The 13,390-nt window shown below is 41.6% G+C and overlaps 1 protein-coding gene across 1 annotated transcript in view; it reads right to left on the reverse strand.

The window, feature by feature from the left end:
- The window catches only part of klhl24b (kelch-like family member 24b), a 29,343-nt gene that overhangs the window by 7,989 nt on the left and 7,964 nt on the right, over positions 1–13,390 (reverse strand). Inside the window, exons 5-6 of the mRNA XM_056249094.1 lie at positions 9,730–9,918; positions 7,523–7,711 (exon numbers count right to left, since the gene is read on the reverse strand). Coding sequence (XP_056105069.1) covers positions 7,523–7,711; positions 9,730–9,918 — 378 coding nt within the window. The remainder of the gene's footprint in view (positions 1–7,522; positions 7,712–9,729; positions 9,919–13,390) is intronic.

The following is a 13,390-nucleotide window of genomic DNA, read 5'->3' on the forward strand; positions in this document are numbered from 1 at the left end:
CTACTCCAACAGGGGAAGAGGCTTTGGAGAGCTGGATGGATCAAGCTAGAATGATGATCATGGAGTGTGAATGCTCAGAGAAGGAGAAGCGTCGACGTATAATTGAGAGCTTAAAGGGTTCAGCCCTGGATGTTGTGAAGGCTGTCAGATTTTCTAGCCCAGATGCAACTTCTCTTCAGTATCTTGAGGCTTTGGAGGGAGCTTTTGGAACTCCTGAATCAGGAGAAGACTTATATTTTGCTTTCAGATTACTGAGGCAGAATCCTGGTGAAGCTCTTTCTGATTTCTTGAAGAGAATGGAGAAATCTCTGACCAAGGTAGCACAAAAAGGTGGGTTACCCTGGAAGAATTTGGACCAAACAAGAGTCGAGCAGCTAATTCGGGGAGCTGTTGAATCTGACTTGATGTTGCTCCAGCTGAGATTGAGAGAGAGACGAGGAAATCCACCTACTTTCCTAACTCTCCTGAATGAGATAAGGGAGGCGGAAGAAAGCGAAGCTGCCAGACATAGTCTGGGTTTCACTGTAAAGCCGGTTCCCCGGCCACGGGAGAGACAGAGTAGTTTGGCTGTTGTGAGAGAATTGAAAGCTGAAATTGAAGAGCTGCGGACAAAAGTGGCAGAAGGATCTTCTAAAGTAACTACGCCAGAGGTGATGATGGAGTCAAAGCCCATACCAAGAAGGAGAGGAGGTGACACATCAGGGGATTCAGAAGTACACTCACTAAAGAAGCAGGTGCAAAGACTAGAAGAGCAGTTAGCTTCACTGAGTATTAGGCAGTTGCCACAGATGACAAGAGATCCACGTTCACTGGAGCAGGCTGATACTTCTGTGAAACCCCGATTTGAAAAGGCTCAAGAAGATTACTTCTGTTACAAATGTGGGGAAGATGGCCACATTGCTCCGAAGTGCAAAGCTCCTGAGAATTACTCTCTGGTGATACAGAAACTTGTGCGATCATTACGGAAGGCTAGAAACGAAAGAATGGATCAGAGTAGTAGTAAACACACTAGTGATAAATCCAGCTTTTCTCGCAAAAGCCAGACAGTTGTGGTTGAGAAGAGTAGTCTTCCTGTAGGGTTGGTGGGTCCAGCTCTGACAATCACTATGAAGATAAATGGTCAGCCCTGTGAAGCCTTACTAGATAGTGGATCTCAGGTCACTATCATCTTTGAGCCATGGTACTCTGAAAACCTGTCATCAGTGCCCATTCAGCCTCTCTCTGGTCTGTCCATTTGGGGCCTTAGCACAGCCAGTTATCCCTACAAGGGATATGTCTTGGTAGATGTTTCTTTTCCTGCTTCTGTCATGGGTGTGGAAGAGACTGTTTCCATCCTTGCTTTGGTTTGTCCAGAACCTGAAGGTCCTAAACAAGTGCCTGCGATCATTGGGACAAATGCAAGTTTTTTCCAACGTTTGATTGGACTTGGCACCGCTGGTCATGAGACGGATGAGGCACACACATTAAGAATTCAGCTTCACAACTCAGAACTAGAATCACAGACAAGACTTGACATACCTGCTGGAGAAGTTAAATGGACAGGTCCAGGTGCTTGCATCATACCATCAAGAGGAGAAATGTGTGCTGTTTGTACAGTTGAGTCACAAAAACCGCTGGAGAAGGAAATTTTCATGGTAGAAACCCCTTCAGATGATATGCTGCCTGCAGGACTGTTCATTCTTCCAGTTGTACTGCCCTCTTCTGCTGTAGAGGAGAACAAATTCAAGGTGCTGATTAGGAATGAGACGTGCAAAGAGGTAACAATACCATCTGGAACAGTCGTAGCGCATGTGTTTCCTACAGATACAGTGACTGTGGCATCTGTTACCCCGACGAAATCCAAGACCATTGATCCAAAGGTGTTTGATTTCACAAAGTCCACCATTCCAAAAGAGTGGGAAGATCGACTTCGCCAGGAACTGTCTGAGAGAGGTAATGTATTTTCTCAGGAAGAATGGGATGTAGGACTGGCAAAGGACGTTAAACATTGCATCCGTTTGAGTGACTCTAGGCCATTTAGAGAGAGATCTCGACGAATTGCTCCAGCTGACATTGATGATGTCCGTCGACACCTCAAAGACCTGTTAGCTACAGGGATTATTAAAGAATCCCGAAGTCCTTATGCTTCCCCAATTGTAATTGTTCGTAAAAAAAGTGGTGCAATACGCATGTGTATCGATTATCGGACTTTGAACAGCAGAACTCTTCCTGATCAGTACACGACCCCACGCATAGATGATGCGTTGGACTGTCTTGCAGGAAGCAAGTGGTTTTCAGTCTTAGACCTGCGGAGCGGCTACTACCAGATAGCCATGGCAGACGAGGACAAGGAGAAGACTGCCTTTATATGTCCTTTAGGGTTCTATGAGTTTGAAAGGATGCCACAAGGAGTTAGTGGAGCGCCTGCGACATTCCAAAGACTCATGGAGCGTGCAGTTGGGGACATGCATCTGCTAGAAGTGATAGTGTACCTTGACGATATTATTGTCTTTGGGTCCACTCTAGAAGAACACGAACAGAGGCTTCTGAAAGTCTTAGACCGTTTGGAGGAGTATGGATTGAAAATTTCAATGGATAAGTGCCAGCTCTGTATGTCACAGGTCAAATATGTGGGCCATATTGTCTCTGCTGATGGGGTTGCTCCTGACCCGGAGAAAATAGAAGCAGTCACTAAGTGGAAGATGCCCACAGATGTAAAAACCTTAAGGTCATTCCTAGGATTTTGTGGGTTTTACCGACGGTTTGTCAAAAACTATTCTGCAATTGTGCGTCCCTTGACAGAACTCACCAAAGGGTATCCTCCAGCCAAAGGGGGTGGAAAGGTCACCACAGAGAGAAAGTACTTCAAAGAGTCAGAACCATTTGGTGAGCGGTGGGACAAAGATTGCACTGAGGCTTTTAAAACCATTATCTACTGTCTTACTCATGCCCCTGTCCTGGCATTCGCTGACCCTTCCAAAGCCTATGTCCTACATGTGGATGCAAGTGGGAATGGCCTAGGTGCAGTACTGAACCAAGAGTATCCGGAAGGACTCAGACCAGTTGCATATGCTAGTAGGAAACTGAGTACAACAGAGCAAAGATATCCAACTCACCAACTGGAATTCTTGGCACTGAAGTGGGCCGTAGTGGATAAATTTCACGATTACCTTTATGGGGTGAAATTTGTAGTTAGAACTGACAATAATCCGCTCACCTATGTCCTCACTACAGCTAAGTTGAACGCAACAGGACATCGCTGGCTGGCGGCATTGGCCACATATGATTTCAGTCTGCAATATAAGCCAGGACGTTATAACATCGATGCTGATGCATTGTCTCGTTATCCTTTGGAAGGTGGGTCACCTGATGGATGGACAGAAATATCCCAGTCAGAAGTGAAAGCAATCTGTCAGATGGTGACAAGTGACAAAAATGAGGAATCTTCCACCAGACTGGTAGATCAGTTGGGAGCCGATTCTAGCATTGTTCCACCTGTTTATGCACGTTTTACACAGCTGGAGCTAGGACATCTGAAACAGTTGACACATGCTGACCTTGAGTTGGCTCAAGACAAAGATCCAGTCATTGGACCGGTGAAGATAGCTGTGGAGCAAGGAAAGGTACTTACAACTGGTGCAAGTGCTAACCCGCGAATGACTCTATTGCAGAGACAAGGTCCTAAGCTGGTCAGCCAGGATAAGCTGCTGTACAGAGTGTTCATCAGTCCCTGTGGTAAAGAGAAAAAACAGCTTGTTTTACCTGAACAGTTCCATCAACAGGTAATGCATTCATTACATGATGATGCGGGACATCTAGGAATCGAGCGGACTACAGAGCTGCTGAAGGACAGATTCTACTGGCCACAAATGACTTCTGAGATTGAGAAGTATGTCAAAAACTGTGGAAGATGCATAGCCAGAAAGACATTGCCTCAGAAACGCGCTCCTCTGAGTAACATCACTAGTAGTGGGCCAATGGAACTTATATGTATTGATTTCCTGTCAATAGAACCAGATTCCAAAGGTGTTGCTAATGTCCTGGTTGTCACTGACCATTTTACACGCTATGCCCAAGCCTACCCGTCTAAGGACCAGAAAGCAGTGACTGTTGCAAAGATTCTCTGGGAGAAGTTCTTTGTGTATTACGGACTTCCAGCCCGTATACATTCAGATCAAGGGAGAGACTTTGAGAGTCGACTTATAAAAGAACTTCTGGGAATGCTGGGTATTAAGAAATCAAGGACGACACCTTACCACCCTCAGGGAGATCCACAACCTGAACGATTTAATAGGACACTACTCTCCATGCTGGGAACTTTGGATGCTGCAGAAAAGCAAAAATGGAGCCAGCATATCAGCAAATTAGTACATGCATACAATTGTACTAAAAATGAGGCTACCGGGTACTCACCTTACTTTCTTTTGTTTGGAAGAGAAGCCCGCTTGCCAATTGATGTGTGCTTTGGTACTTCTTCAGAAGGAGGAGAAGGACAGACATACCAGAGGTATGTTGAAGACCTAAAGACAGATCTTCAGAAAGCCTACAGACTAGCTTCTGAATCTGCATTAAAGAATCATCAGAGAAATAAACGTCTCTATGATCAAAAGGTGAAATATCAAAGCATAAGGCCTGGAGACCGTGTGCTTATTCGAAATCTCAGTTTCACAGGAAAGCACAAACTGGAGGATAAGTGGAATACGGCCCCGTACATTGTTCTTGAAAAGCTTGACAATTTGCCTGTGTACAGACTCAAATCAGAGAAAGGAACTGGAGGAGTCAGGACAATGCACAGAGATCATCTCTTACCTATTGGAGAATCGGTGAGAATGCCAAAATCTGTTAGGAGACAAGAAGTTCCTCAAAGGCCAGTAACTAGGTCTAGAGCTACAAAAGAGCACAAAGAAACATTGAGAGAAGAAAGAGTATTGGAAACTCCTGTAACCACTGATAATTCCTCAGGAGGTGAAGATGAAAGCTATGGGTACTATAGTCCAGATAGGTCTAGACAATGGACACAGTTAATTCCTGATCTCCAGCACAAGTTTGAAGTTAAAGAGGATGAAGTAACTGCCCACACAGACAGTGAATCTCAATATTCTGGAGAAGAGGAAGTGGTGGAGGAAACCTGTGAAAACGAGGATTTCAGAGAGAATATGCACCCGATTGTAGACTCAGTGGTGGAGGAAGAATCTTCAGAAGGAGAAGTAAATAGCTCTGATAATGCATCAGACTTGGAGGCCGAACCCATGGAGCATTGTCCCAAAAGGAAGGTGAAACCTGTCTCTAAGTTAAGCTACGATGAACTAGGCCAACCTAGTGAGAGACCCGTAACAGTTGTGCACAGAGGAATAGTTATTCATCTGACAGATTCCTCAAAGATTGAACTTTGCCCTTCAAAAAAATATCGACCTTTACCTAAATGTGCCAGGTGTACTAGGATATGTCCTAACTCTGAGAATAGACTCATTATTCATATTTAAAGTCTGTATACTCATGGGGACATGAGAATTTCAGAAGGAGGAGGATGTAACCCTGGGTTAATTTTGGGTTACTTTTCGACATGATTATTCTTTATTATTATTTCTATTTTATTTATTTGTTTATTTTAAATGGTATGCAGAAATGAGTGCTTGGTGACGAGAGTTTATTATTGAATCAAAGTGTACCTGTTCAGAAAATGTTCATGTCAGTAAGTTGTGTTTGGTTTAACGTTATTGGCTAAAAACAGCTTGATCCCGCCTCATATCCGTTATGGCAACTGTGATTGGCCAGTGTTAATGTCACTCGAGGGAGGGTCAGAGGTAGGGGAAGAAGGAAAGAGAAGGTGAATGTTGTCGGCATGATAACAGAGCGCGCTGGGTTTTTGTGTTAGATATAGTCAGAAGAACTGCATTGTTTAAGTGTTAAGCTGTATAGTATTCTGTTGTGAGGTCAACCCGATCACACAGTGAAGTCAACACGACGGGGTTCAGAAGAACTGTTAGTTTAATGCTTGATGATCGCGATTCGCAGTGAATCGGACTATTCATGTTACTGGTGAAAAAAACTTAACTCAAGTTTATCCCCTACATCGGCGAATGTGAGAGTATCAAAGGTGATCTAAGCGATTGCCAAGAACTGTGAGTGCATCGATCGAGAGTGACAGAGCCGCTGAGGAGGAATCCAGATAGCGCTCCTAATCCCCGAGTGGTTAGGAGTTCCTCTGGCGTCGCGGGAGTTTGCTAACTGATGACAGCTTCACGTGGATGGATCTGATGGGTGACGGAAATCATTAACTCTTGCCACTTACACTCAGGTACACTTTGTTTATTTTATTTTGTGCTCTTATAGAGCGAAGCGGCCATTTTACGTTTCACTCGGCCTCAACGCACACAAGCAACGTTTCAGGCCTGCAACGGGTGTGTGTGTGTGTGTGTGTGTGTGCGTGTGTGTGGGCCCACAATAAGTTGTGTTTTTTCATTGGTGAATGATATAATGCTTTAATACCCTGTGATTCATTGAGTATATTATTACAGGGTTAAAGTTTGTATTTCTGATTGAAACTGAGGTTTGTTTAACATGCTTTATTTTTGCACTGAGTTTTCATAGACACCAGAATTACACTGGTATATTGGTTTACATTAGGTGAAGACAAATTTGTACTTTGTGTAAAATAAGGAAATGTTAATTTAAAGAGTGATTCATTAGATAGCCCTATTTTGATGGAAGTTTAAAAGGCTAACCCTTTAAGTGCCTGTTGTTGTGCATAGAAGAGTCAATCAAACACTGTTTTGAAAATACCAGTTTATTCAGAAGTTGGTTGAACAGATTTGATTCATATCTAATTTGATTTCGGTTTTGTCAATTCTTTCTTTTCTTTTCTTTTCTTTTCTTTTAAATAAATCCATTGTATATTTCAGTTTTATAGTGTGGTCCCTTTAATAGAACAGATCGGTAGCTGTAATTGGTTAAAAGTGATATTGCAGAGATCTGAGTTGCACTTTGCAAGAAGTAGTGTAGAACCAAGGGTCACAGATTGATTATAGGATCACGTCGAGAGACAAATAAACGAATCTGGGTTCAAGCGTCCAACATTCCAAAAGGGTAGATACACCTAGGACAGTAGGGGGCGCTGCACTTACCGATTAGGAATGTTGCTGTTACTATCAAAAACGGGAATCGATGGTATTGTAAAATGACTAAATCACGTCATTCTCCCTACACTCTAAAACAACTGATATATTTGTATATTATTTATATTTTGTAAATAATTGTTAAAATGTATGTGTATACAAGTTGTCATTACATATATGTAAAAGCACAAAAAATAAAATGTAGTATTTTAGTTTTAATTTATGATTTCATTTGATACATCAATTGTTATTCTTTCTTTTCTTTTTTTATGGCTACAAATTATAGTTTGTAATGTTGTGATTCGTGTTGCAGCTGATTTGCTTAGTTCAAGTCTTAGAACTCTTTATTCTCTAAGAAAAACACTACTAAAGCCAAGTCCCTTTGCGCTCTGTAGCATTTCAAATCGCAACTTCATTGCAGTCAGTACCTGTTTGCTGAAAGTGTGGACCACATGCATCCAGTAATCTTCAGTGGGGTCATAGCAGTAGATGGATTTGGTCAGGCCTCCAGCAACATAGATGAGATTGTTCAGTGATACGGCTGTGATGCAGCGCTTAGCGATGGGAATGTTGGCCCTTAGCAACCAGGAGTCGGACTCAGGGTCATAGCACTGAACCTGAGGGCAAACACACACACACACAGTGACATTAAAAAATTAAAATTCACTTAAGGAATTAACTATACAACTGGTAGCAAAAACAGCCTTATTCAAGCCTGCCTCCTCGGGCTGCAAAACAGTCGCAACCGCAAACATACATCAATCCCCCTGCCGTCCTTGAAAGGAGGGTGTTGATAACAACCTCACAGATTTTTGTGATCTTAAAAATATGAAACCACCCTGGAGGAATACGAACTCACAAAAACAGTAATCGGTGATCAGAATCATTTTGTGTCCTGATAAAAAGGCAACATAATCGCACACAGACACAATATCTCCTGAGAAAAGCCTGGGTGAATTTCTATCTCCCTCTCTGTGGGGAGCATGTAATAGTGGACCGGAAGGTATTATAGAGGCTTCACACATTTTAGAAATAGCAGACACTTGTGCAAGAGAATGCTCTGGGCACAAATGATCTCGCAGACTAATAGGATAGAAACGTGACTATGACAACGATAGTAGTCAAATTAAACACACAACATGACATATAATGCTTTGACCAATCAGAGTTGAGATATGCACAAATTAGTTACCATCAGAACGTCCTTTTAAGGAAGCAGGAAATTCTCCAACGTTATGCAATTCTCTGAGGACGTTTCCTTCAATATCCAAATCAACCATCACAACAAATTAAAAAAACACAATGTCAAGCTGTACAATTTTGGAATTAAGGGTCCAAAGGGGTTTTATTTGGGTCAGCTAGTTCAGAACTAATCATATTACCTGCACTGAATCACAGTGAAATACATTAAGGAAATCCAAGAAAATATCTGCGGCTGAGTTTCTCTCCAAAGAGACACCTGGAGAATGTATCAGAGCGGGCTGACAGATCCAGGTCAGATGGTCGTAACTGTTGATCTCCATTAGGGGGCAGCGGGCAGCACATTCAATGCATCTTCCATCTATTGGTTCAGCTTAGGCAAAGTCAGGCCGTGATGAAGGAAAAACTCTTTCTAACTACAGTCTAAGAGTAAACAAGCTGCCATCATGTAACAAAGGGGGAATCTAACAGCTGGTAAACTCAAGGTTTAGGCGATTGATGCCATTTTGGTCACACACAATGTCATGGTTACCATTGTAGGGGCTTTGTATACTTAAACATCCTGTCATTCGTGAGCAGAATGTATTTAAACGTAGAATGACCTCTGGTTCAACTCAATTATATATTGATAAGTTATTCAGCTTGAGTTTAAAGCAGTGTTGTTATTGTTAAACTAAACCCTAAAACTATTACAAAAATTTTTAAATAAAACAAAATCAAAATAAAAGTTGAAGTTAAAGTACTAAAATGACAAACTTAAACTGAAATAAAACTGAATTAAAGCTAATTAAACTAATAAAAATGACCAAAGCACATAACACAATTACTAAAACTTAAACTAAAATAAACGGAAAATATAAAAATAAAAGCTGTATGACAAACCTGTATGTCTTTTCTTTCTACAGTTGAACCTACTTACCCGGTAATTAAAGAATGTTGAAGAATGCTGTTTTTGTCCACACAATAAAATTTGGACAAAAGAAAGTCAGAAAAAACACACAGATATTTCTCAAAATATCTAGTCATTCCGGTCTTGAATGACATAAGTACGAGTAAATTATGACATAATTTGCATTTTTGTGCGAACTGTCCCTTTAACTGTTCCAAGTGATGACTAACAGACTTCAATGAGACATGAATTATAAGAATTTACTATAGTAACAGGATACAAATAAAGTCATCGCCCATTTCTCAAGTAATATATGTAATCAGAGCGGTTTTATTTACAGCGGCTGGGTTTATGGTCCACTGCACTGTTCAAAGAAATGCCAAGATCACTACACTGGAAAACAGCATGTCACACCCTGGTAGCGTGACCCAAAAATAAATGTCATGTTTACATGCAGTAAATACACAATGACATGCAGAGTTAACAACAGGGTGGTTTCAAAGACTCCCTACTCCTCAAAACCATGCGTCAGACTCTTCTACAAACCTTATCTGAGCATGTGTTGTCATCGGGCCCTCCTCCAATCACATACAGTTTATTGACACAGCTGATGACGGCTGGCGAGCTGACAGCCTCCTTCATGGGTGCCACTTCTGTCCAGCGGTTTGAGAAAGAGTCGTAGCATTCGACGCTGCTGAGTCGTGACTGACCGTCGTATCCACCAACGGCATACACCTGTAGAAAAACACACAACGAGATGTTAAATTTAAGTGATGACCCTGGCCTGTACACAATACTCCATTTTAGTGTTGTGTAATGTAGGTAAGCTCAAACTGTTTTTGTCCGTTTTGAAATGTACACATGACGTTTCCGTGGATGAAACAATCTGGAGGTGCGCCAAAGAGTGTGGATCTTGCCAAACGAGAACTACGGTTTACCCTTTCATTTCATGATTCTCAAATTGATTTAGTGACAAAGGGATTGTTACAGACACACGCACAAGCCTAGAGGCTACCACTGCATTAGCAACATGACAAATCTGATTATACCTGCGTTTATAAAATCACTAGTTCAACACAAATGTAAAAGTTCTGAATGTCAATTTCCTTGACTACTTCCAAGAAATCCAGTGCGTTATGCCTACTTTCTAGTAGGTGAAAAGCAGTACGTCTGAATTCAGTGTTTGTAAAACAGTGGAAAATACCCATGACCTACTACTTCAGCCGAGATCCTGAAGTGCACATCCAAAGGACACTTTACTGTCCTAATGAGGCCACAGGAAAGGAGTCGTGAATGACAGTGAAGCGAAACAACTGAAACACGTGTAGTTGTAGTGCATCCGAATTTCATTTAAACCACACACATTCATACCATACATTTCAATGGTCGTGAAGTTTGTTCCTCATTAGACAGTATGCGATTTTGAATGAAACTATTTTAACTTACAATCATCAAAACTGTAAAGTCTTTGTTCATTATTAAAAAAGGAATTCAAATATATTTAAGGTAAAAAAATATATACTGAATGTAATTATTAATGTAATATTTATGGGGTTATACCATTTGACATTTAAAAACCTAAACTAACCTTTCCATTAGTATTTAAATATGAATTATATAAGATTTTCAGCCTCAAAAATCAGCTAATTACAAAAACCTGACAATGCAAGAAACCCTTCTTTACACTTCAAGGTTTTCTCTAGTTTTGATGTCAAATCATTAACCGACATGCCCTTATCGAATAAGTCGGCAGAGACACTAGGGGCCAGGGACGGACTGGGACTAAAAAACGGCCCTGGACTTTGTCTAGGCCCGGCCCAAGGCAATCGGCGCGCGGAAACTCGACAACAACAATAACGCCTGCCACCAGGCATGTGTCACAAGACTTTAATTGTGGCTGATACTATACCATCCAAATTATAGCTAACAGCATTATACAATCTATTCCATGCTGTCTTAAAATGAATGTATTACTTAATAATCTTAATTAATTTATGCAGTAATTAATCTTAGCTACTGCACAAATAATAATACCACATCTAAATGAAAATAGGCTACACCATTACAAATGTAACTTCTGTATTTAAAATCTTCAAAGTTTGTAAGGATTAACTGTAACGTTACCAACATTTTTAAAAGTAAAAGCACAACATATTTCTTACTATTAGCTACTGTGGCATTTTACAGCTAAAATGTTGAAGTTTAGCTGTTTTAACTACTGTAATCATTAAAATGTAGCAAGCTGAATATCACTTCCTAACATCATCCCGTGAGACACGCGCACACTAGCACACACACTAGGGGTGGGAATCTTTGGTCACCTCACGATCCGATCCGATTCTGGGAGTCACGATCCGATTCCAGAACGATTCTTTATCTACCCGGGCGAGACAGCACACTTCAAGTGTAACATCAAAGAAAGCGCGCGTCTCTCACAGCGTATCCTGTGCAATGAAGCCTGTGAATGTCCTTGTAATTCGCTTCAACCTTTCCGAAATTTATGAAAGATTATTTTACGGAAGGTTCGAGTGGTGTATGTGTGTGAGGAATTGGAAGCAAGCAGAATACGGGTGTTTCTAAAGCAAACTCAACGTCATCGCACATCTGGTTAAAAACTAAGCTCAGAATCGATTCTGGAATTCTCAGAATCGATCCAGAATCGTTGGAGAGAGAATCGCGATGCATCGATGGATCGATTTTTTCTCCCACCCCTAACACACACGCAAGGTCTCTAGCTCGCTCCCTCTCTGTGACTGCGTGTGTGGCGGGTGGTGGGCCGGCCCGCCGGCTGTCCTGGAGTACCGGCCGTTCTGTGATTCTCCAGATCACACAGATGGCCAGTCCGCCCCTGCTAGGGGCCCTATTTTAACGATCTGAAATCAAACGCGAAACGCAAGTAACTTTGTGGGCGGATCTCGGCGCTGTTGCTATTATACCGGCGGGATAAATGACTCTTGCGCCCGACGCAAATCTAAAATGGGTTGGTCTGAAGTAGCTACATTACTCATGGGTGTGGAATTGTTTTCTGAAACCGCAAAATAGCACCAGGGAACGTTTGCGCCGGAACACGCCTCCTCTTTTCGCTGAACCGCTCCGGGAGCGCAAGTTCATTCCCTAATTTACCGACGTGCGTCTGTGGAGGGAAAAGTCTGCGGTGCGTCGGGTGCAAAATAGAAATGATACATGCGTCGGTGTACAAAGTCAATTGCGCTGGGTGCAAGATAGGGCCCTAGAGGTGTTACATGCAAAATAGGGGTAACGGATGGAAATTGATGTGTGCAAATCAGGTTCAACTTAAATCATTTAAGACCGTTAAAAAACACCGTTCAAGGTAGGCTATTTGCATAACCTGGTTATTAATCGCAGTTGATGTAAGACTTATTGACAGCATCCAACAGATGTGATCAAAACATCACTGCTGCAAAAACATGACCTCTCTGAGTGCAAATCGTTGACAGTTCTGTGTTGTAACGCATCACTCAATCACTCTTGTTTGTGTAAGTCCCTGAAGAGATTGAGGAATTTCTCGCTCACTCTCAAATGAAAACACGTGGAACGCAAAACCACTGAAGAGCTCGTCTCCTTCTCCTGCCTCGTGGCTCAATTCTGGTAAAAAGAAGAAGGTAAACATGTTTCCCTTAATGGAACAGCATGAAAACCGGTTGAACCAGTGTTGGCGCATGAACGTGCTCGAACACAGAGGGGCAACACATCACTTACGAAAAACAAACCAATGTGGTTTGTGATGAGCTCTTTGTTCAGACTCAGATATTATTGAGACGGTCCTATCACCCCTGGGACTGATAAGATGTTATATCAACAAACAGCTACAAAAATCATTATACAGGAATTATAAAATATCTTCAGAGGAATTAGATTTCTTGTTCAGTGTGTGCGTAAGTAAAAGGCTAATATATGCTGACAAGGTGTGAGAAGAGTCATTCTTTCTCATTTAAATGTTAATTATAATTTTATATCACACACTTGCATACACAATAATCACATACAGTATATCTAACCGGTGTCAGCATGGCTCAGATCAGATTATTGCAGCTTAACCCTGTGGTCATGGATTTCATTTTTCAAGACTCAGTGTTGTGACTTCAGTTGATTAGATTCTATCTGTCAGTCATGAATCTTTCACAACCAATAAATCCAACTGCAGTCAAACAATCCATATGTCTGAAGGAGTTGCTGCTCAAAAACA

This window comes from Rhinichthys klamathensis, unplaced genomic scaffold, assembly GCF_029890125.1.
Source record: "Rhinichthys klamathensis goyatoka isolate OS25496 unplaced genomic scaffold, OSU_Roscu_1.1 h1tg000059l_1, whole genome shotgun sequence".
NCBI classification, from domain to species: Eukaryota; Metazoa; Chordata; class Actinopteri; order Cypriniformes; family Leuciscidae; genus Rhinichthys; species Rhinichthys klamathensis.